The following is a 23,566-nucleotide window of genomic DNA, read 5'->3' as shown; positions in this document are numbered from 1 at the left end:
TCGCACTTGGACACAAGGTACTCTTTTTGGTCTATCTTATGGTAGAACCACTATTATGTCCAATCCTTCGGCCACTTGTTTTTGTAGGCCACGATAGGCGTCGCCAGTCCGGCACGGTAAGTGAAGTTCACACAGCCGTAGTGAGCCTCATTTTCCATGCTGGACGTGAAAATCAGCTTCAGCTGGTGGTGGAGTTTGTGGGCTGCAACGAAAGCCCTGGTCGAGGCTTTCGCTTCTTCTGAATGTGCCACCCAAGCAAAGAGACTGAGCCAAACGATGGCATTCGGTGTCACTAGTGGAGGTAGACTTCGAACAATTTCAGAACCTTCAGTACCATCTCGTTGCAAAGGAGATGAACCCCTGCTCTGGAATAGTCCACGAAAACAATGGCTTCGTCATTTTTGGGCACCGGAGTTTCCTGATCCTTCGGAAGTCTAACCTTCGAAACATCGCTAATCAGACCTTCCTTGATTAGTCCGACTATGATTTATTCGTCAACCTTGGATTGCCTGGTGTAGTACGTCTTCAGGCGACCGAATTTTACGAGAGAAAGTGATTCAATGAGCATGCAATAAAACAAGTTAATCATCGGGTAGTATATATAGTGATAAAATTAAAGGCTGACGGTAGTCGAGAAGAAGCGCGTTGAAAATTGAGCCATTGTCCAAATGATGGTTAAGAACGATCCAATGGTAACTGCCGTTTGTGAATCCTAAACATCGCGTAGGGACAAAATCGTCAACCCGGTAAAATAAGAACATTCAAATGACTAGAGGGGGCTATCTGCTAAAAGACAAGATGAGTCTCAAGAGGTCTTCAACGGGCCAAAGGGGACGACGTTCGGTCATACCATTTGATTCACGGGTTGGGGAATGGCCTCATGGGCCCCTTCGGATGGTGAGTCGAAGACCTCTAATGGATACATATTACTAATAAAGATTACAGTTGTGTTATTTCAGAATAATGCTTACCGCTGAAGAGGCCCTTCAGATAAGTGATGAAGGCAGCACCAGACCTTCGGACCAATCGAAGGCTTACCCATGTCGCCCTCCAGAAATCCTCCAAAAGGAGCGCCAAAACTGTCATTGCAGGTGGAGCCTTTGAGGGGCCTTCCAAGGTCAACCAAAGGTTGATTCGCGATGCCGTGCCGAAGCTGGTCGAGGGTGCACCAAAGGTCCTATTTGGGATAGACTTTCGGGGGCTAGGCCGAAGGGGTGACGTTCGTCGAAATCCGAGGATAGTGAAGAGTAAAATTGTAAAAATGCTAATGTACTTAGAAATGTACCGAATTACCCCCGAATATGCTGAGAATATAACAGTTAGAGGAGTAATGATGTAAATTGTAACAGAGAGTGGTTGAGTCCGAGCTATAAATAGATCGTCACTGTACTTGAAATGACAGTTAACATTAATTATATTGCGCAATTTACCATATGCACGTATTACCGTAACAAGCCTTTGGCTCTGTCTAAAGGGCCAAAGGTCCATCCTTATGTTGTGTAAACAAGTTTCCAACACATACTTTATGTACCGAAAACCGTCTAGACAGATGAAAATGATACTAAAATCATTAAAAAAAGTACTGCTAATAAAAATCACGAGAGTAATTGGACCTTGTATCGAATACAAACAATATTGACATAAAGAGGAATAAAAGAACAGATATTTTACTAAAGTAATCTATAAAAACCAACGACATTGACGTATGGAGGACTGAAGAAAAGGTATATTTTCCTAAATTAGTTTATAGAAAAAAACCCATAATTGCCCAATCCGCAGCAGCGACGCTCCGTGGCGCGGCGGCCACAGAAAATCAGCAGGGGCCGAAGGAAGGAACACTCCACCTTCTCTTCTCCGCTTCGTCTTCCTCAGCCCGTTACGCTGCCGCTGCTCCGCTTCGTCTTCCTCTTCCCGTCCCAGTCTCCGCCACTGCCTTTGCCTACCCATCTCCGACGCACTCCTCCGCCACCATCCTTGCCTCCGCACCGCCACCTGCCCACTGCCTCGTCCTCTCAGATCCGCCGCCCCGCGCGGTCGCCGCTCCCGCCTCGTGGCCCCCAGATCCGCGCCCGGAGCTCACACGCCGCCTCCGGGATCCGCCACTGTTGCACCAGATCCTCTCCGGTGGGGATCCTCCGCCCGAAGCGCCCCGACGCGCCGTCCAGGTAACACCCGTTGCTCCCCCGGGGAATCGGTCGCTCTGGTGTCGTAGCGCCGGGTGAAGCTTCTGCTTCCTGGTAGCTCGATCTTAGGGTGAGGTGCCATAGTAAGGACATTCAGGATGGTTCTTCTGACACGATCGTGGTTTTAACTTGGGGGCCAAGTGAGTGCTTGCTGCTGCGAGAAGGGTGGATCGCTGGCTTGCGTAGTATGAATCGAGTATAGAGCTCAACCAAGCTGTATGGGTGACGTCATGTAAGCACTTGCGGTTCACGGACCTAAGCTTGAGTAAGTGAGCTTCGAGTTTCACTAACCTCCGCGGAATCGGAGATAAGAGGCTGGGCTAGGACATCGATTCATGAGTTGTCAAGATTGGGGTTTTTTAGTTGGAATTGTGTCTAGGTTGTAACTAGGCACTACGGCTTATTAGTATAAGATCAATGCTTCTATGTTCTGTTTTTTTAGAATTGTTGAGCTTATTTGATGGCTAGGTAGGTATCAACGGCTCACTTTAATACGAGATTTAGGTTGCATTATTGCGTTATATTGTTGCTCCTCCCGACAGAGCATTTTAGCACATGTTAGTTAAATGTGAATATGGTGCCATGCTGTTTGCGATGTGCTTACCTTTTAATGCAGCAATAACCTTTATCTATCCTAGGTGCTCCAAAATTTTGATGGTTTCCTATTCCTTGCTTTGCAGCTTTTATTATTCTGCCACAGTACTCTTGGCGAAGCAAGGTTGTGTATATTTGCGGTGTCTACTTAATTCTTGTGTCCGTCAATATAAAGCCACTGGAGCAAAGGACGCATGGAATTTACCCTATGAAATAAATACTCCCATATTGGTCTATACATTCACCTATTGAACTTCACAATGCTGAATGTTATTCTTAGACACACCTATATGGTGTTCTTGCCATTTACTTCTGTGTTTCTGTGCCTCGGAAATTTTAAGAGCGCTGGTGTTACTTGTGATGCTCTCTAAATTTGGACCATGGAGCATTCACTGCTTAGTAGAAGGTTCCCAACCGACCCCAATGAGTATAAGTTATCTGAGGAAATTGGAGAAGGTGTTAGTGCCACAGTATACCGAGCTCTTTGCGTCCCACTTGATATCTTGGTTGCCATCAAAGTTCTTGACCTTGAGAAATGCAACAATGACCTGGTAAGTTATGTTTCATGCCAAATTTCAGTTAATTTAGTTATGCTAATTGATATTTCCATGTCAAAACTTTTTTTTGGACAAATAAATTTAAATTCTTGTTCCCTAGCTTAAAATTATTGCTTAGGTTCCAAGAAAAATAAATATATTGACAAACCCCAAGGGCATCTATGTCAGCATAAGGCTCTTCTGGATCTTGGAGTGTATTGATGGCATTGTTAAATCATGTGGGTAGGACTCTAACATTTGGATGCTAGTTCTTTGGAATGACATTCTAGAATTTGTACTAGGTTGGCAAGACACATGTTTCATAATAGTCAAATAAAGTTTACAATTTAAGCATAAAACAGTGTGCTTGATTGATTGGTGCGAGACAATAAAATTTACCCCTCCGTTCTCAAACAGATGTCGTTTTTGAAACTTGGTTTTGTTCTCAAATAGATGTTGTGCTAGGTTTTCAAGGTGGTGTTTCACTAAAGAGCCCATATTAAAAGATATTGGAAAATGGAGTTAGCATTGAATGAGTGTGGCGGATTGAGTGCTATAAATTGAAGGTGGGAGCAATAAGAGAGGTAAACATGGCATGAATGGAAGAATTGATTGTCACCTTGTTCTATATGTTGGAGGCTAAAATGACATCTATTTTGGAACGGAGGAAATATTAGAACTTGTCCATGCATTTCACTACATGCATCTTATACCGTATGTAAAGTAGCAGGCCCTGAAGGCGCATTCATATTTATTGAAGTACGCTGTTGAAATTTGACATCTAAGGTTATGTCATCCTTTCCAGCTGAATAAGTTTAGGGCAAACTGTATCACTGACATGACCATTATATGTCACGGACATGCAGGATCCTCAGTAATTTTATATATTTTTAGTGTTAATAAGATAATATGTGCAATATTTCTTTTTAATTTGTGTGATAGGTGCCAGATATGCTGTTTTTCCTGCATGCAAAGTGCAAATGGCACCTTGCGAACAATATTTTTGGCTCGTTGACTTTGGTCTTTTGCTGATCAAAACTACGATACGATAGGAAATGTAAATTTCAGTCCTCGCAGGATCATAACTTTCTGTGATCCAATCCTTTGTAATATAGATGGAAACAGAATTCCTTTTGGACACACGGACTCACTTTGTGCTATACAATCCAATAAATGCACTGTTTTTTTTTGGTGTGTGTATGTCTGTTTTTTGTGTTCAATAACTGATAAGTGACATTCATTTGTTATATCCTCTTTCACAGTTATTGCTTAGTTTCTCTGTGAGCATGCTAACATCAAACTACTGGTCAGCTGTTAATTTTTTTGGGTCCGTGTTCCTGATCCTTTTGAAATTACCGTTCTTTAGGATGGGATAAGACGAGAGGTGCAAACGATGAGTTTGATTGATCACCCAAATCTTCTCCGTGCATATTGCTCGTTTACAAATGGGCATCAGCTTTGGGTTGTCATGCCTTATATGGCTGCCGGATCCGCCCTCCACATTATGAAAACTTCTTTTCCAGAAGGATTTGATGAGCCGGTCATTGCAACTCTTTTGTGGGGAGTTCTGAAAGCTCTCGTCTACCTACACTCTCATGGGCATGTTCACAGAGATGTAAAGGTAATATATTACTGTTTTTCTTTAAATCTCCAGTTATGTCTAAGAGCAGAAGCATAGTATCTAGCATACCAGAATTGGATTGAGTTGTAAGAAACTTAGCTACATGCCATCCATCTTTGCTTTAGAAATGCTGCCACTCGAGAAATTTCTTAAAGTTCTATGCCATTCCAGAAGTGTTCCCATTGGTAAAACATCATTTTGATTCCTTTATTTGAAAAGTACTGTATGTTGAATTTATTTGTATTTTAAATAATACCTTATGGCTCAAGTCATGCGCAAATCCATTTGTCAGAGGGCTGGGTTGGATGGACCATATCAAAGCCTCATTTTCTATGATCTTTTCTAGAGATGATTATGTGTCCTGGTTGCAAGTGCTCCACTTTTGCATGCACCATAAGATTTCAGTTCTGACATAGAGGCCAAAAGCATCTTACATCTTTGGGTTCATAGTAGAGCAGAATGACGGGAGGTGTGGGAAGAATGGAGAGGGGAGCATAATAGTTTGCTGCTCCTGTGTTATTATATTGAGGATAGAGCTGGCTTCTAAGTTCTAACCAGTTTTACTAAGGCCATTTCCTAGGGATCACCTAGTTGCACACTTGTAGGTGCAGTGGCTACTGGCTCCACACTTCTCTTGGTGATGGATAGTTAGGAACCTACCTTGGATTTCTTGGTGATGTTCAGTGCTGTTTGCACTGCTAATTTGCATGACTGGCTGAGCCAAAAAACTTCAGGGAGGGAGGGAGTTAAGAGTCTCTTTTCTTTTTTCGTTACCGCTCTGACCCTCTGACTTGTGCACTTATGGTAATCTATCACATAGTTTTCTACAAAATTACGTATATTTGGTTGGTTAATGGCTACTGTTAGGAATAGCATCTTGTATTCCCTGGAGGCCATAGGCCATTATACATGTACATGTGTTAATATGCAAAGAACCCCTTATAAGACGGGGAAATTACACAGAAAGGCAATATATCTAACAACCCCCCCTCCCCCCCTCAAACTCATGGGGGATCAACCATATTGAGTTTGGAGAGATAGAACCAGTGCTAAGCTGTACTCTACGCCTTCTTCAGTTTCCAGCTAAGTCTGCAGTAACACACCTTGCTAGGGAGCTGTGATAACAATTCATGCAACATAAAGTGGGAAGGGTGAAGTCCCAATTTTGGGAAACATCTGAACTGTAGGTAAATGGAAGGGACATTTTGCTAAAAGTTCTTGGGAAAACAATCTGAAAATTGATAGCCTTTCAATTAGTTTATGCAAGGGACATTTAGCCAATGACACAAGTTTTATTGTGGCATTAAACTGAACCAAATTCTCTTGATTGTGTTCTCTCCAGTGTTCCTCAAACTCGCATACCCAAAAAATGATTTCCCTCATCGACATGCAGTCCCATGGTAGTTGTTTCTCAGATGTGGGGCGATGCACATTAGATGCACAAGTATAGGCTATCGTACTGCTGTGAAATGGCGTGGCATGAATCAAGGGGGGAAGCCAGGAAGAGCCTCTTCGGGCTTATAGGGAGGAAGGGATGAGGAAGAAGATACAAGTTCTAGTTTTTGGAGATGTTCATAAGAGGATGAGACTTGGGAACCATGCGTATCGTCAATGGCTTGCATTTTCAGGGCAGATGGTGCTTGCTGTGGTGCCTTTTGTTGTTGTGGGATTGGAGGTTCTCCTCTTGTAAGTTATAACAGGGGATGATGCTTGAGATTTTTGTGGTTTCGTCATTCAGTGACCGAGGGTTGTATCTATATTGTACTCCCTCCAGTCACAAAAAGCGACGTTTTGCCGCTTGGCAGAGAGTGCAGACGGATTTTGAAGCAGAAACTTTGAAGTGGCATGCTGCTAAGGTTTTAATGCAATAAAACACTAAGGGAACACTAGTTCTATTTGAGTTTGATTTCTGAGAAAGAAAGAAAAGTGAGCTAACCTTATCATATGATTATTAAGACACTTACAGTGGAAGACCTTAGAATACTTCTCATCTCATGTCTTAGCAATATATTTTTTTTCCAAAAGTACCCTGTTGACTATTAAGATGCAACTAGATCATGATATATGTTTCAGTTTTTTCTATTTTCTTTTATCATCATTGGGTGCAAGTTCTAAATTATATTCCACAATACTAATCTATTTCAGGCTGGAAACATTTTAATAGATACAAATGGAGCTGTTAAGCTCGCAGACTTTGGAGTGTCAGCTTGCATGTTTGATACTGGAAATAGGCAAAGAGCAAGAAATACATTTGTTGGGACCCCTTGCTGGTGAATATTTTGTACCTATTAATTTATATATCATTATTTTTAGGGTGTAATATCATTTTCATTCGTTGCTTGTATGAACATACTGTTGATCTGACATAACCCCTTGCATCTTCAGGATGGCTCCTGAAGTAATGCAACAACTGCATGGTTATGATTACAAGTAAGTCCGTGACTAGCAGTTCTAAATCTGACTTGTGTCCTTGCTAATTAAGTTGTTCATATGTTTCCTTTTCCTTTTCTTTTCTTTACGATTTACAAACAGGGCTGACATTTGGTCCTTTGGGATAACTGCATTAGAACTAGCACATGGTCATGCTCCATTTTCAAAGTACCCTCCAATGAAGGTCAGCACCGAAGTACATTTATTTGGATTAACCATTTCGCCCAAACTACGGAATGATAGTGATACTTTTCTCTTTGTAGGTGTTGCTTATGACCTTGCAAAATGCACCACCAGGTCTAGATTACGAGAGGGACAAGCGGTTTTCAAAGGTTTGTTATTTTTACTGAGTTTCTTTTTGGAATCTACTATATTAATACATGTTTCTTATTTGTAGCATTTCAAGGATTTGGTTGCTACATGCTTAGTCAAGGATCCACGCAAGCGACCTTCTTCAGAAAAGCTCTTGAAACATTCTTTCTTTAAGCATGCACGATCAGCTGAATATCTAGTACGGAGTATTCTTGATGGCCTCCCTTCGCTGGGTGAACGGTTTAGGGAATTGAAGGTATAAATAAAAGTTTATGAGGTGGCATGGCATTACTGTAACCAGTGTGACCTTTATTTTACTTCCCTTGTAGAGCAAAGAGGCTGAGTTACTTCTCAATAACAAGCTTGGTCCAGAGATCAAGGAGCAGCTATCACAGGTTAGAGCTGGCTCTTTTGTTCTGTGAAATCTTATATCTTCTGAATTACTAGAAATTAGTGTTTGTCCTCACAGCCTTGATTTCCCAAGGTCTTAGTATTGAGTTAAAAGAGTAGTAATATCTATGATTTACTTTGGGTTTGCCTCCTTCAAAGAGACACAATTTTTTCTTTATAGTTGCTGGTCCCCTACCTATTTCAAAAGAAATACAACAACTTGGTTTCACTTTGTCTCCATTTTCCTTTCTACATGTGGCAAACATATGGAATAAGGATTTGTTTGCCGTTGCATGGCTTTTAATTGTGCTATTGTTAAGGTTTTGGAGATGAAGCCCCTTTCGAGTTTTTTGAGAACTTGGAACTGTGATGTTAGCAAGCACCTTCTTATGTTTCTTAGATTTCCATATTTATCTTCTGGAATACAAACTACTAGTTGAACTATTCTTCGTTGCAAATTGAACTATGCACACATATTTTGTATTTATTATTACTGACAGATGTAATGATTTGCCTTTCAGAAAGAGTACATACGAGGCATCAGTGGTTGGAACTTCAATCTAGAGGACTTGAAAAATGCATCTGCCCTTGTAAGAATCCAATTTTGGGTGTTGGATTCTACTAGCTGTTAAGGGTTGACAGAAATCAGCCAAAAGAACTGATTGCTGAAAATCCGAGTTTTCTAATCTTAGGGTGTATTCTTTGGCAGATAGACAGTTCGAATGGCACTTGTCATTTAGATGTCAGGGATAACAAAGTTAAGGATGATTCACAAGATGCTTATAGTGAGCCAAAACATAATTACCAGGAAAGGGACAATCGTGTTGCTTCTGGAAGGCCTGAAGAGGTACTGAGTTCCCATCATCATAGTTACTCAACTGAGATCCTATAGACTAACCTCAAACTATTACATTATTGTCTCCTGGTTCCAACTTATCAGGATGAGATACAAGAAGTTGAAGATTTGAATGATGCTCTCTCCTCTTCTTTTCCAAGCCGCCCCATTGAGGCACTAAAGTAAGCTCTTCTGGAAATTCCATCACATTGCACCATTTTCCCGTCATGTTGATTGATGTTGTGGAATGATGTTATAGCTACTCTTATCAACATTATTTGTTTTACGCCTTAATTATTGTTTGATAAATTTCTCTGTTTGTGTTGTCAGTGTACAAAACTTGTTGCTGCTTGAATATTTAACTAAACTAGATTTACCAACTTGGAGGTTTGGGGGAATAATGTTTTCCATGTTATCATGTAATTGGTTGGAGTGTTGTCTAATAACAGTGGAAGTCTTTGTTTCTATAGCAAAAAGTCATCTTTATTTATTTTTTTCAACACTGAGCAATATGTGTCTTGGCTTATTTTGTTTGGTGTGTGGGCAATGAAAAATTGCGTCACTGTTGTGAAGTATTGGGGTGTAAATATATTGGTGTCTGATGTTAGCAAACATGATCATATGATGTTGAGCAGTGAATTTCAATGCACAATCCTTCTGGAAGATAATTCAGAATGGTGACTGTTATCTTCATTGTTTTTCTTTCCTTAATCTCTGTTACGTTATCTGTACCATGTTTTCAGCTCTGTATTGTAAAAATAGTAGTGAATTATGAAGATTTTTACTGACTAGTGATACAGATCTTGCTTTGATGTCTGTGGTGCTGACGAACCCGACCCTACGGCTACTGATTTGAGGGTGCAACCAAGTGTCGGCTATGTAGCTGTGCAGCAGTTCCCAAAAATTGAGCATCGTAAAAGTGCCAACTGCAATGGTGAAAGTTTGGAAAGAGGTGTTTCTGTACCCTTTAATCTGGGCATGAGTGGATGCCACAAGCATTCTAGTGGTTCTTTGATACCGGAGCAAGTTCTTTCTCCTTACATGAATGTTGATTCAGGAAGGTAAACAAATTTACTCAGTTTATATATTTTCCATGTCAAATAGTATTTTTCCTAGTCTATGATACCCTCAACTCAAATACAGAGTAATGGACTTTTTTCGGGTGGAGTGTATTCACGTGCCCCTAAAAGAAGTACTCTGTATTATATCGCTGCCAAAAACAGTGTTCTGAAAAGTGGTACTGCGCTTGCCGTTAGGTGTGAGTTGGGCAGGGGCGCGGAGGGGGGGTGCCTACAGCCTTAGGTGAGGTGAAATATCATATGTTTTAAATGGGTGGATTATTTTTTTACTCGTTTAGTTAAGTTGCCATTGCTGTCTGTTGGGTGTGCCTCACCACTGCTAATTCGTAAGCCATGGTGCCAGTTTACCTCCAGCATGACTGTACTGCCTCCAGCATCTGTCACATTGCTTGCTTCTACCAGCGAAAGATAGAATAAGAATTTAAGATACTGACAAAAAGAGATAGGGGCATTTGTCTTTTTGGGCAACTTTTGCTTCAGAAATATTCTTGAGTCAGAAAATTGTGGGCATATTGTTGGCACTGGAAGACAGTCTTAGGCTAGTCAGAGTGCCTAACCTAGCTCAAACACAACATTTTACTTGCATATCCATTCAAGATTCGTTATGGAAATAGACAAGTTAGTTTAGGCAAGTTATCTAGTCCGTTAGTATTAGGTAAGGTTAGAGAGTCCTAGTCGGTTGTCTATTTCCTAGCTTCCTAAGTTAGCTAGATGGCACCTCTTATATAAAGGTAGCCTAGTCCATGTTAGAAAGGGAATCAATCAAGAAGAATTCAGGAAAGGTCTTTTGCTCAGATGGATAGATCAAAGCCTGTTCTCGGAGGGAGAAGTCCGATGATTAGAGGGTGATCTGCCCTTGGCATCAATCAGAGCCTCTACTCTACGGGAGAAGCCCAGGATTAGAGGGCGATATGCTCTATCTTACTCCTTGTATACACTGTTCCTCTTGTTACCATAATAGATCTGAGTGATGTGAGCCGACTTTCATACGATAATCTGCATTAAATGTTACGATGTGGGTGCATATCTTCGGTTTTCGTGTGTAATTATCTCCTAGCCTCAACTTTTTGTGCACAGCTTGCATAAAACTGTCAACTGCGAACCTAGTCCAAAGACCTTTTAAAACAGTTTCAATATTTGATTTGGCAACTAAGTCGATAGGGCTAAGTCTGTATAGCATAGTCCATGTAGTGGATCTGGAAATTACGAACAAAACAAAGAAGCATGTGTCTATTCATGAATCTTTTGACAGCAGTATTCCGTATTCTGTGTAGTGTGTATTGTTTTTTGCATACATTTCTGCCTTTCAAAATGGCTATTCTAGGCTGGTAATACTTGAAATTTTGTTCCATGAAAGGGATGAGTTTCGTCAGAAAAATCCAAGCAACAGGAACTGTAGTGGCCCTTTATTATTCCGCCAAATGAAGGATTCACGCACCCATCTTGCTGGTAATGTGAGACAACACACCCTCTCGCTGCCTCCTTTTGTCTGTGTTCTCTTTTACATGGGGGCGTCCATGTGAGTCTAATATTCATGATCTTGTAACTAACTTATTCTGCAGTTGTTTATTTTAGAAATAAATGGAATCTGGTATATAATCTTGCTTTTACTTGTTGTGCTTGACACTCAATTTGGCTTATCATGTCCATTTTTGAGAGCAGTTGCACCTGAGGAGTCATCAGAAGGGAAGTTTGTCCGTCGACGGGGGCGTTTTCAGGTTACGTCAGATAATGTTTCTCAAAAGGTACTGGATTATCTAATTGAAAAGTCACAGTAGACTAGAATAATGCATTGTTTATTGTATTTTCTTTTTCCTCCTTATCCATTATAGTTATGGTGAATATAACATAGCTTTTACAGTTAAGGCCTTGGGTAGCTTGGAGCTTGGGATTAATTCTGACTGAGGATAAATATGTTTAGAGAATTATTTTAACTTAGACCGGATGTGAGCTACAACACTTAAACCTTTGAAGGAGGCTAGAGTCCAAAGTCCATTTTTCTTGACAATTCGGGTCAGTGGATTGCCACCTCAGGAGTCTAGACAGCAAACAGAAACTTTGTGGTTGATGGATTTCTTAGTACAGTTTTCTGCATTAGTAGGATCTCTAAAGAATACAAATTATGGAAGTACGGATTTTTGTGCCTTTGGTGACACATTCAGGGTTAAACATTCATGCAAGTTAAAAATGTTTCTTGCAAGGGTAGAGAGCAGTACGATGTACTAAAAGACATGCATGCAAATTGAAAGCATTTCTTAGTTTGAAAGTCGCTGTGCTCTTTTTCAATGGATATTCTGCTGGCTCTCACCTTCTTTAGAGTTGATGACGAATATTCTTTAGAGTTGATGACAAATATTCTTTAGAGACTACTCTAAAATAAAAGAATTACTTGACAACAGACTAGGCAGGGCGCCAATAACTGGCCGGTTATCAGTATAGTCCAGATGGGTATTCATTTTGTGCTATGTTTCCTTGATATTTTGGAAAAGCTGTAACTTTGAATGCCATATAACTGGTTAGAGTTCAAAGAAGGTAAACATGAGGCATAATGTGTAGCACTGTAGCACATGGTAACCATTGGGAGACCCTGTTTGCGCAAGTAACCACTAACCAGCCTGCTTGCCTGTGGGGTTTCTCAACCATGGGCACATGCGATCCATATTTTTGCAATTGATGTTGCATCCGTATGTGTGTTGCATCATTCGAATTGGAAAATGTCCACCTTTCAAACCTGAACTCCAGCCTCGGTTCATTTTCGACCTTTGATTTTGAAACTGTCCTATTTGCATTGAACTAAGGAATCCATCCACATTACCTCCCTCAATTATTGGAGTTGTTTTGTCTGACTTGGCGCAGATGTGGCACTGAAATGCTTGATTTTGGGTTGACTTGGACGCCATGTGCTGTCCTATTTGGCTGCCATGTCATCATAAACCACTGGTTGATGAATGTTGTGTTTTAGACAATTTTGAGAGTTAGGCTTTTCAAATTGTTCACTTTCATAGGACAGGGTTGAAAATTGAAGTGAGACCAGAGTTCGATTTTGAAGGAATATAACTCACACCCGGATGAACACTGGTACGGGGTGTGGGTATTGGGTGCATATGCAACTGCTGTACTTATGCAGTTCCCATGTCCTTGGAGATTCTTTATATTCTGAATATGTTGTTGGAACAATAGTCTATTTTCTAGCTTGCGAAGGCAAATACATCTTTAGACTGTCCTGTAACAGATTTAACAAGTATGCAACCATGAGGGCTGCTGTTTTCTGATTTTAAATATTGTAATATTGTTTGAACTTATGCTCCTACTGCATTTAATACAGTTTTTTGTGTGCGAGCTATTTATTTTTAGTTGTATTCCACATTACACTGCCTGCAAAGAAATACTCTAAAGGATTGGTATGCATGGGTTGCTGTCACTGAAAAGCTAACCACCCAAATGTGCTTTTGATAATACCTGTCTAGGTTTTAATTAGTAAGATGCAAGTAACTTTTACATTGGTTGCTGACTATTATTATTAGGTAGCTTCAGCAGCATGCAGCAGCAGCAGTACAAATCTACCAATTGGAGCAACCCGCCCCTACCACAAGTCCTCTGCAATTTTATCAACATTGCAATTCTTGATGCAGCAAAATACTATGCAAAAGGTATAACTATATTTATTATTTGATTAAAAAAGGAGGAATTCTTCAGCATTTTCACAATTCTTTGTTTTGACAGGAAGTGCTAAGTAGACTGATTTCTTCAATTGAGGAAACATCTGGTATGCATGAATGTGACATTTTCGTTAGGCTTCAATGAAATACTTTAACCAGTATACTGATATTATGGTTTTGCTTGGCACTATCGGGGAACAGATGCTTCTGAAGCAAGTATAACTGGTTCATCTCAGGTGTGTAACATCGAGTGTCTTGTAATTCCCTTTTGTTTTTATGTTTTACCTCAGACATGTGTCCTTTAAAAGATATAAGCAGCCACAGATCAGTCCAAACACCTGTGATGTGTTTCAATAATTATCGTGTTAGTTTAATGTTAAACAAACATGAAGGTATCTAGCATGCTATAAGTGTTGATTCTATATGCAGTCTTCTGGAGCACCTGTCAGAGAAAAGGAGTTGCAGTCATATGTTGTCCATTTGCAGCAAAGGTATGGTTAATTTGTGATAACTTTGCAGCACATTTGCAGACACTTGACTAAGTTTGTGGAAATTTCAGCATCGCTGAACTTGCTGAGGAAGTGCAAAAATTAAAGCTCCGAAACAATCAGGTAATAAAACTGGCTGCAAATATATTTTGAACAGTTGCATTTTCTTAAGTGTTCAAAAAGTGAATCGAGCAAGTTTCTCTAATATTTGAAAATGAGTTCAGTCCTCAAAGTGCTTGAGCTTTAACTTTAGAATCTAAGTCCTTGATTTATCAACATCTATGTTCAAAACTATCTGAACATTGCACGGATTTTCTGCATATAACAGCTTGAGCAGCAGATCAACGCATTGTCAAAAAAGGATGAAAGGTTGCAAAAAGAGGATACCCAACAATGATGATATGCCCCTTTTACCCCCATTGTACAATTTAGTTCCCCAATTTTGAAATTGGTCAGATAATTTAATTGTATTTTTTTTTGAAGTCAGGACCCTATCATTGTAATTTGTAAGTATTTAGCAAAGATGACATCATAGTAATTTTGAGTTGTACAGCTTTGCTTGGTGGGAAGGAATATTTTTCTTTCGTTTAAGGTAAAATACTTTATATGCCGAACACTTCAACGCATAGCTTGTGAAAGTTCATTTAAGCATCGAGCTTTCTGTTGCATGGAGTGTGTTGGAGACTTGAAGTGTTTACACTGCACTGATGCCCCACTGTGGATGTCGTATTAGTGTCCGAAAACAACAGGAATTGAGAGACCATGATTGTTGAGCTGAATTGTTTGGAAGTGAACTAAGTGCTTGGACCAGATGGCGTGAGTGCCAACTAGTACTTCTTTTTGCATTAGCCTTTTCAATATCAATTAGTTTTCACATAAGAATGTAAGTTAACTGAGAAACAATGGGATCCTAAATATCTTCCTCAGTCATAGTACTGTTCTTCCTCCGCTTTGCACCCATCGTCTTTGGTGACTTAACTCGTTTCCTTAGGTCACATTTTCTTTACTGTGTCCAGAACTTCCGCCGTAGCTACAATGCATCTCAACTCCTTGCTTGGACGTTTTTGACACCTCTAACCACAACTTCATGTGGTTGTTTTGTCCTGCACTTCATGGGCTTCCCACTTTTATCATACACGGGGCTTTGACTGTAGGATCATTCATCCTCTCCCAGGTCTTCTGACCCGCAGTAGGCATTATGCCCTGCTGGCATTATGCAGTGAGTAGCAATCTGCAACATCTTCGGGCTGGATTCTCTCATTTCTAAGGCAGGAGATGGCATCACTGCAATGTATCCCCTCATTCGCTTTAAAAAGTCCCATACCCGCAGGCAGAACATAGCAGCAGATATTTGCCATCTCTGCATTTATCTGCACCTTTTTTTCATGATTTTTGGATATTGTGTGCCTGGCCACTTCTTAAGTTATTCCTGTTTGGTGCACGTTCTTGTCATGGGATGACACTTAACCCTTTCAATCATGCTTAGGACCAGTAGTTCCCTTGCGTCCAATATGTACCTGAGAATTGGAGTCGTGAAAAATAATGTGGCAGCCAAATTGAACAAGAATGTTATGCATGTAAAACATACATAATTGTTAAATACTTTGCTGTTGTATTTCAGCGAGATATCGCATTTTTGAAAATCACTGAAAAAGGCTCTAACCCAAGTATTTGGCGAGAGCTCTTCCAACCATTCATAAGCTTCTTTGTTGAGAGCCTTCATCCTGTCCACGTTCCGAGTCCACTCAATCACAGAAGTAGACCTCGCGAGCCCGCAATCGGTTCTTAAGTGCCTCTCCTTTGAACCATACTTGAAAATTCTGATTAAGTGGTGCCTCACACAACACCTATGCTCAGAATCAGTAAATATTTCCCTCGCGGCTGGAATAAGCTTGCAGCAGCAGCAACAGGTTAGTCACTAAACATTAAACTCCTAACATGGTTAAATAGGTGAAAGCTTTAACCTTTTGCTTGTCAGACATTATAGTCCATGGATGTGTATATTAACTATTCCAACAAGATCATCCTTCAAAGTTTGAAGGAGCCACTTCCATGAGGCTTTGCACTCCACTTCTACAACAGCCATTGCCACAGGAAATATGCAATCATTGGGGGTCCGTGCCTACTGCTGTCAATAGATGTCCACAAAATTTTATCTTGATGTGGCACTCATCCAAGCATATTAAAGGCCTACAACCAGTGAGAAATCCCCTTTTACAAGCATCTAGGGAGACGTATAGTGCACTAAAACATCCACTGTCTAGGTTCATGTAGATTGCCTTCCAGGATTACATCTCCTTAACTCATTTGCATAGGCCCATAGCTTATTGTATCGCTCAACCTCATCACCATGCATAGCCTTCATTGCTAATCTCCTTGCACTTCCAAATTTACTTGAGGGAGTCATATTAAAGCCTTTCTGGACAGTCCTTGCGAAATTCCTCACTGTCATCTTGTCGTTTCCTCGAAATGTCTCCAAGTAATGAACAGCTAAGTATTTTGCAGTGAAGTCGTTGATTTCCCACACCTTGCAGGTGTGTTTCCCCACACAGGTCTTGACCATGATACACTTGGCTCGGCTGTCAAAAGAAGCCCACATAAACCAAGGACAGCCTTCGGCACAATGGGCCCGAATCCTTTTCTTGTCATTGATAGGCTTTTTTATAGCTACTCTATTCCAAATTGAATATTCTGAGATAGCGTTCCTGAGTTCCTCAATTGTGGAAAACACTTTTGTTGGGGAATGGTACCAAGTCGACTCCCTTGACTTCGGCCGGCCTTAGCCAACCCCATAGATGGGAAGTGATCAGTGACGTTACTACTTCCGTTGAGCTACATTGGTCGTAGATATCGATTCAAAGGGTGTATTCGAAGAGTGGCCAAGGAGCGAGGTGCTCGAAGGGTAAGCCTCTAGGAGGTCGAAGATTACTGAAGAAGTCAACCAGGCCCGAACATTTTGCTGATGCGAAACGAGGAGCCGAAGGAACGAAGCATGTATTGGAACCCGAAGGAATGAAGCCTGAAGAAGATTCAAATTCGGTTGCCAAAGGTCCGAGGGTAGCGGCAACCATGGGGACAAGGCCTGGTGTACCAAGGTCTCACTGATTGAAGATAGCTACAGGGACATAAGTGTAAAATCCCATGTCTGTATGACATTTAACTAGTACAATGACTATAATACCATGAGGATATTCCAAGAATATCCTAATAGACAGGGGTTTAAACACCCCAGACCCTCTGCTATAATGGGGAAATGAATTCTAGTTCCACCATATACTCATTCACTGTGTTGTGATCCCAATTCCCATGGTAACAACATTAGCACGATCCATGGGATTGAACCCACGACCACATGGTTGAGGGTCCTAAAGCGTGTGGACAAGAGAAAGAGAGAAGTCACGAGCCATGCCGTCGAAGACTAGGAAAGGAAAGCCAAAAGAGATAGGTGAATCTGAATGTGGTACAACAAATCTATAGCAGCAAGCGGAGGATGAAGAGGCCGAGGAGACCCATAGGGAGACTGAAGCCCGAGAAGCCCACGGAGCTGAAGTTTGAGAAGCCCGCAAAGCTGAAGTCTAGAAGCCTACGAAACCAAATACATGTGCAAGGCGGAATAGGTGGCAGAACAGGTAGGGGAGCTTTGAGAAGAAATTAGGTCCCCTCTCCAGTCCATGGGTTCTCATCCTGGGCTGTCAGGGGCAAATAGCGGCGACTTGAATTCGGAGGTGGTACCCAAACAAGCTTCAGAGGAGCATGCCTTGCTGTGAGCTGTAGATCTTAGCTCCCCTCTGTCTCCGGACCTGCAAGCATGCTTGTGGCCTCCAGGCTTCAAGGTGCCATGCCTTCACTTCTACAACGACGAGACTGACCCTAAGGAGTTCATGATGAGCATTGAAATCAGAGTTGAATTGGCAGGGGGAGACAACACCACCATGGCCAAGGCCTTCATAGTCCTCTCATGGTACACTTCTTTCCCCCCGGGAAGAATTATTCTTGGGAACAACTTCGTCAAGCGCTTTTCGCACACTTCCAAGGCAACTATGCTTCACATGCCACCGTGGGGGAGTTGTTCGTAGTAAAGCAGAAGGAAGGCGAGAGCTAGAAAGAGTATATCTGCTGCTTCATGCGGGTCAAATGCTAGGAGAAGGGTTTGAGCGACGATACGGTAAATGATGCGGCCCAGCAGGGGCTCTGGGCATGCGTGTTAGTCTCGTGCCTAGCTTGAAAGTCAATCATAAGTATAGATGAACTTTTTTCCAAGATGGAGGAGTATTTTAGGGTGAAAGAGGATGATCTGCGAATGCACACCGACAACCAATCTTTGGAACCCAAGATTCATAAGCCTAGGGATGAGCATATGTCCTGACGAAGGGAGAGAGATGACGATGAATAATGGATAGTTACCATATCCGGGTACCCTAGGATGTCCCGTAATTCTTGGAGCATATCTCTATCTTTGGGAAGGAGATCCTTGGAAGAAAGAAAATTACCCGTATGTGCCCAAGGCAGCCCGTAATTGGGAAGATTTATCTCCAAGAATAGAAGGGAGGAGTCTAGAGGACATACGACACCCATATATATATATATATACGGAGCTAAGGAACCATGCGGATGAGGAGGCCGAAACAACTCAAGCTAGAGCAGCATAAGCCAACATAAGCAAAGGAAGAACTTGCCGACTAGGTTTAGATCCATTTAGGCTAGCTACATCCCTCTTGTAATAGTCTCAGATCTATACAAGATGAATATGATGTAGGGTTATTATTCTCAAAGAGGCCCGAACCAGTCTAAAGACCCTTTTGTGTTCCCCTTGTGATTTGTCTACTCAAAGCATCCCCCTATTCTTCAACGAGTTCATTAGATAGGCTATTTACCAATCGTCAAAAGTTGGCACTATTTGTGGGGATCATGACAAAAGGCGTTGAAGAGTCTACACATGACATGCCATCGACATTGCCCAGAGCTTCGTCGAAAACCAATTTTTTGAATGAGGTGTTCTACAACAATTTTACCTCTTTTCCTGATGAACCGGCGATCGATCGGTTGGATTTTGGCGACAAACTTTTAAGCAATGATTCAAGCGATGGATCGATGTGTCAAAGATTACAGTATTGAGTTCGAACCAATCGGCTACCAAGACAATTGTGAATGTCCAATTCATAGCAAGCCGGGATCAATCCCTGTAACTTCTAACAACATGGATTGTCAAGATACCAACTTGGAGAAATCTGATGATGCATCCATGATGGATCTAGATACCTCCTCTAGCGAAAATTACCCCTAAGAAGTTTTCACTATTGGAAATAGGGGTGATGATCTGGGTCATCATGACGACGACCCTACAAATGGTCTGGGGACCTCCGGCCCTAGAGGCAGGCAATGGTCAGCCTCATGTGCACACACCACCTTCGGCCCTTGTCAGGGCCCTGGTCATACAATCTCCTGATTACCAATAGGGGCCTGATTGCTTTAAATCCGCAACTACTAAGAGGATCCTCCTTCTACAAGAGACCCTCATGCACCCTCCCACCACAGCTCTGGCTACCCCAGCGGGGTAAGAATTAGGTGAACTCGACGGTTGACTTAATGAAGGAGATCATGCTTCAGGCCAAGAACTCCCATCTGGCCCTTGCCAGAAATAGTACCAATCAGGGCTAGCTGGACAAGCCCCCATCGCGAGACATGTAAGACCCGAAAAGGCGTAACCTTAGGAACAAGGCTTATCGAGATTACAATCGGGAAAATAACCACTATTGAACCTCACCAGTCAAGGGACATCGAATCAATGACTTGTGTTAGGTCATAGACAACCAGCGAAGTCGCTTGGGGGGCTTCTGAGGAGACTTTTTCTACCCCTCATTTATCTAATCAAGAAATGTCCTGACATCGATCAAATCGGGATCGATCTTCGATCACTGTGGAAAAGTCTCTCAAGGGAGCTAGAACCAAGCAAGGCGCCATCAACGATTGGTTGGACTTCTCTCTAGATCTATGAAACACAAGTTGGCTAGCAAGGTTTTGACCCAGGACGATCGAGAAATACAATGGAAGCACAAATCCTATTGATTTTCTCTAGATGTATACCACGACTATCCAAGCAATTGGTGGGGATGAGAAGGTAATGGCAAATTACCTCCCCACAGCCCTTGAAGGTGCAGCCAAGACATGGTTGACTAATCTATTGACAGGGACAATATACTCTTGGGACCATCATTATGACATATTCTAAGCTAACTTCCAGGGTACGCACGTTTTCCCTAGCACAAAAAATGATCTCCACCATTGTGAGCAGATGGGGAACAAAACCTTGCACAAGTTCGTGTGCTACTTCAGCAATACTCGGAATACCATCCCCAAGATCAGCGACTATGATGTCATCCAGGTGTCCACTCAAGGGGTTAAGAGCCCGTGTTGTGTCGAAGACATCGCTAGAAAAGAGACTGAAATGGTCAAGGTGCTCATGCAGATTGTCGATAAGTCTACTAGGGCTAAGGATGCACTCCTCTACATTAAGGAGAAGACTCAGGGTATCAAGTGTCCACAACTTAGGCTCGGCAATGATAAGGTCCAAAGCAAGCATAAGAAGAACACCAAGGGAGGTAAGGGCAACAAAGCTAAATTTGACAAAGTTTTTACAGATCAGCCTAACATTTGTCCCGATCACTGCTCAGATCCTTCCTAGGGTAGAAGCTTTACACCAGGCTCCAGTGATTGAAATAGAAAGCCTTGGTGCGACTTACACCAAACCGACAACCACATCATCTACGAGTGCTGCATCTAGAAAAAGTTGGTCAAGGCGGAACTCAAAAAAGTGGCTAAGGAAAAGAAGTTCCAGGTTGTGACCCAAAGCAGGGACTCCGACTTGGATAGCAGTGAAGACGATTTGGACCTGATGTCTTTCCAGCCAGGCGAAAGGATGATTGACCATGTGTTCGGTGGTTCCGCGTCCTACTAGTCCACATGACAATACAAGATGGTGTCCCGAGAAGTCCTAGTCGTTATCCCTAAGGGTCGTTAGGCCACGAAGTGGTTGGACACCGAAATCTCCTTTGACCAAGAAGACTGCCCTGATAGCTTCGTAAGGTCAGGCTGCTTTCCAATAGTGGTCAAGCCTATAATAAACAATTGCAGGGTTATATGAGTCCTTATCAATAGAGGAAGTTCCCTGAACATCCTCTTTGCTAACTCACTTGGAGGAATACAGATCTCTTGGTCTGCTATCAAGCCGGTTACTCAAGCCTTCCATGATGTAGTACCCAGATCTTTGGCCACTACCATCAGCTAGATATCACTACCTGTTACCTTTGGGAAACCGGAAAATTTCTCGACAGAGAAAATTCTGTTTGACGTGGTTGATTTCAAGATGACATAAAATTCCATCTTAGGAAGACCTATTCTTGCCAAATTCATGGTAGCCATGCATTATGCTTACCAGTGCGTGAAAATCCCAGGACCCGAGGGAGTCATCACCATCAAGGGTTGTCCCAAATCTGGTCTCCGTTGCGACAAGTGGAGTCTTGACATGGTAGTTCAACACCAACCAAGTGAGGAACCCAAGAGCCATCTCCAATTCATCGAGACCCCACTCTTGGGCTTAGGGGGCAAGCCTATTGAGGCCCTTGGATGGATCTCCCTCCTAGCCATCCTCAGAGATGGGGGGAGGGTGCGCACGGAGGAGATAGTGTTTAATGTGGTGGACGTCCCATATCAATACAATGCAATCTTTGGAAGAGGAGCCCTATCAAGCTTGGGCTCAGTCATCCATCTCAAGTACCTATGTATGAAGATGTCTTGCTCTGAAGGAGTCATCACATTTGGGGGAATCAAACAACAGCTTGGAGGATAATGCCACCAAGTATTGAAACCTAGGATAGAGGGTGACACAAAGCGAGTCCCGCTACACCCATGGCATTTGGAGAAGTGCATTTAGATTGGTGGAGAGTTGGCTCCTAAGTCTGAAGCTGACTTACTGTCTACCCTTCTCGTTAACGAAGATGTCTTCGCTTGGTCACCTCGAGACCTACCGGGGGTCAGCTGCGCACTAATTGAGCACCACCTAAATGTTGAACCTAGGGCGAAGACCTGAAGGAAAAAAACTTCATAAAATGTCCCTTGACCGTCAAGAAGCCGCTAAGATTGACATAAAAAAGCTCCTCAAAGCTGGAGTAATACGCTAGGTGATGCACCCGGAATGGTTGGCCAACCTGTGCTTATGAAGAAAAGAAACGGGAAGTGGCACGTGTGTGTGGATTTCACAGATCTCAACAAGGCATGCCTGAAGGATGATCTCTGTTAGGCCTGAATAAATTAGCTAGTCAATGCTACCACAAGATCTGAGATGATGAGCTTCCTCGACGCATACTTTGGATACCACCAAGTGTGGATGGAAGAAGAAGATGAAGTGAGGACAAGCTTCACCACACCCTATGGAACCTATTGCTATGCACGAAGCCATTTGGCATTTGTAATGCCAGCGTGACCTTCGCATGTTTGGTCAGTAATGTCCTGAATCCCAATTGGATCACAATGTCGTGACCTATGTTGATGATATAGTTGTTGTAGTGGGTGCGAGAGAGATCATTTGGTAGACCTGGAGGAGACCTTCCGTAACCTCCTAGTAGTAGGGCTATGCCTAAATCTAGAGAAGTGTGCGTTCAGAGTTCATTCAAACTGGTTGTTGGGATTTCTGGTGTCCCTGAGGGGAATCAAAGCTAACCTAGAGAAAATTCTGGCCATCATGGACACGAGGCCTCCAAGTCTATCAGAGAGACACAACACTTGATTGGAAAAATGACTCTGGTAAATTGCTTGATTGCTTGATTTGCAGAGAAGAGTTTACCCTTCCTCCGGGTCCTCCGAGGTTTAGATCCGTTCTGATGGACCAAAGAATAGCAAACAACCTTCAAATCCCTAAAAGAATATTTGTTTACCTCACCACCTTGGCTAGTCTAGAGCCTGTAGAAAGCCTACTGTTGTACATAGCGGCTTCACCTTCGATAGTTAGTGTAGTATTGATTCAGGAAAAGAAAGTTATGGACCACCTTCGACAACTTTGAGTCTACCATGTCTTTGAGGCCTTGGGTAGCGCAAAGGAGCACTACACTGAGCTTGAGAAGATGGCATATGCCATGGTCATGGCATCTCGAAAGCTAAAGCATTACATCACAAGTCACCAAATCACGATCCCAACCTCATGCCCTCTAAATGATGTTTTTGTAAATTATGAAGCCATATGGCACATAGGGAAATAGGTTGCTCGATAGTGTGTAGGGCCTTCGGCATTAATACATGCCAAGGGGTCTTACAAAACCTCTGACAAAAACGGAGAATCTTACAAAACCTCTAACAAAAATAGAGAGTCTTATAAAACCTCCGCACAGTGGAGAGCCTTACAAAACCTCTGACAAAAACGGGGAGTCTTACAAAACCTCTAGCAAAA

At 42.1% G+C, this 23,566-nt stretch overlaps 1 protein-coding gene across 3 annotated transcripts; it reads left to right on the top strand.

Annotated features, from left to right (window-relative positions):
* Window positions 1–1,778: 1,778 nt before the first annotated feature.
* LOC133930309 (serine/threonine-protein kinase BLUS1-like) lies at window positions 1,779–14,743 on the top strand. Of its 3 annotated transcripts, XM_062376942.1 has the most exons (21): window positions 1,779–2,165; window positions 2,864–3,328; window positions 4,680–4,934; window positions 7,080–7,204; window positions 7,320–7,364; window positions 7,467–7,548; window positions 7,628–7,696; window positions 7,762–7,932; window positions 8,006–8,071; window positions 8,588–8,656; window positions 8,776–8,913; window positions 9,007–9,083; window positions 9,702–9,962; window positions 11,338–11,429; window positions 11,643–11,725; window positions 13,505–13,630; window positions 13,704–13,746; window positions 13,841–13,875; window positions 14,069–14,130; window positions 14,199–14,250; window positions 14,456–14,743. In XM_062376942.1, exons 2-21 carry the CDS (start codon window positions 3,158–3,160, stop codon window positions 14,522–14,524), a joined length of 2,091 nt encoding a protein of 696 aa, XP_062232926.1. In that variant the 5' UTR covers window positions 1,779–2,165; window positions 2,864–3,157; the 3' UTR covers window positions 14,525–14,743. The 3 variants fall into 3 exon arrangements, 2 of the variants coding, with proteins under 2 accessions (XP_062232926.1, XP_062232927.1); XR_009911732.1 differs by lacking the exons at window positions 13,841–13,875; window positions 14,069–14,130; window positions 14,199–14,250; window positions 14,456–14,743 and having other exon boundaries at window positions 11,338–11,434; window positions 13,704–13,720; XM_062376943.1 differs by lacking the exons at window positions 13,704–13,746; window positions 13,841–13,875; window positions 14,069–14,130; window positions 14,199–14,250; window positions 14,456–14,743 and having other exon boundaries at window positions 11,338–11,434; window positions 13,505–13,631.
* The last annotated feature ends 8,823 nt before the right edge of the window (window positions 14,744–23,566 follow it).

This window comes from Phragmites australis, chromosome 10, assembly GCF_958298935.1.
Source record: "Phragmites australis chromosome 10, lpPhrAust1.1, whole genome shotgun sequence".
Lineage (NCBI taxonomy): Eukaryota > Viridiplantae > Streptophyta > Magnoliopsida > Poales > Poaceae > Phragmites > Phragmites australis.
This window is presented reverse-complemented; position numbering and strand designations above follow the sequence as displayed.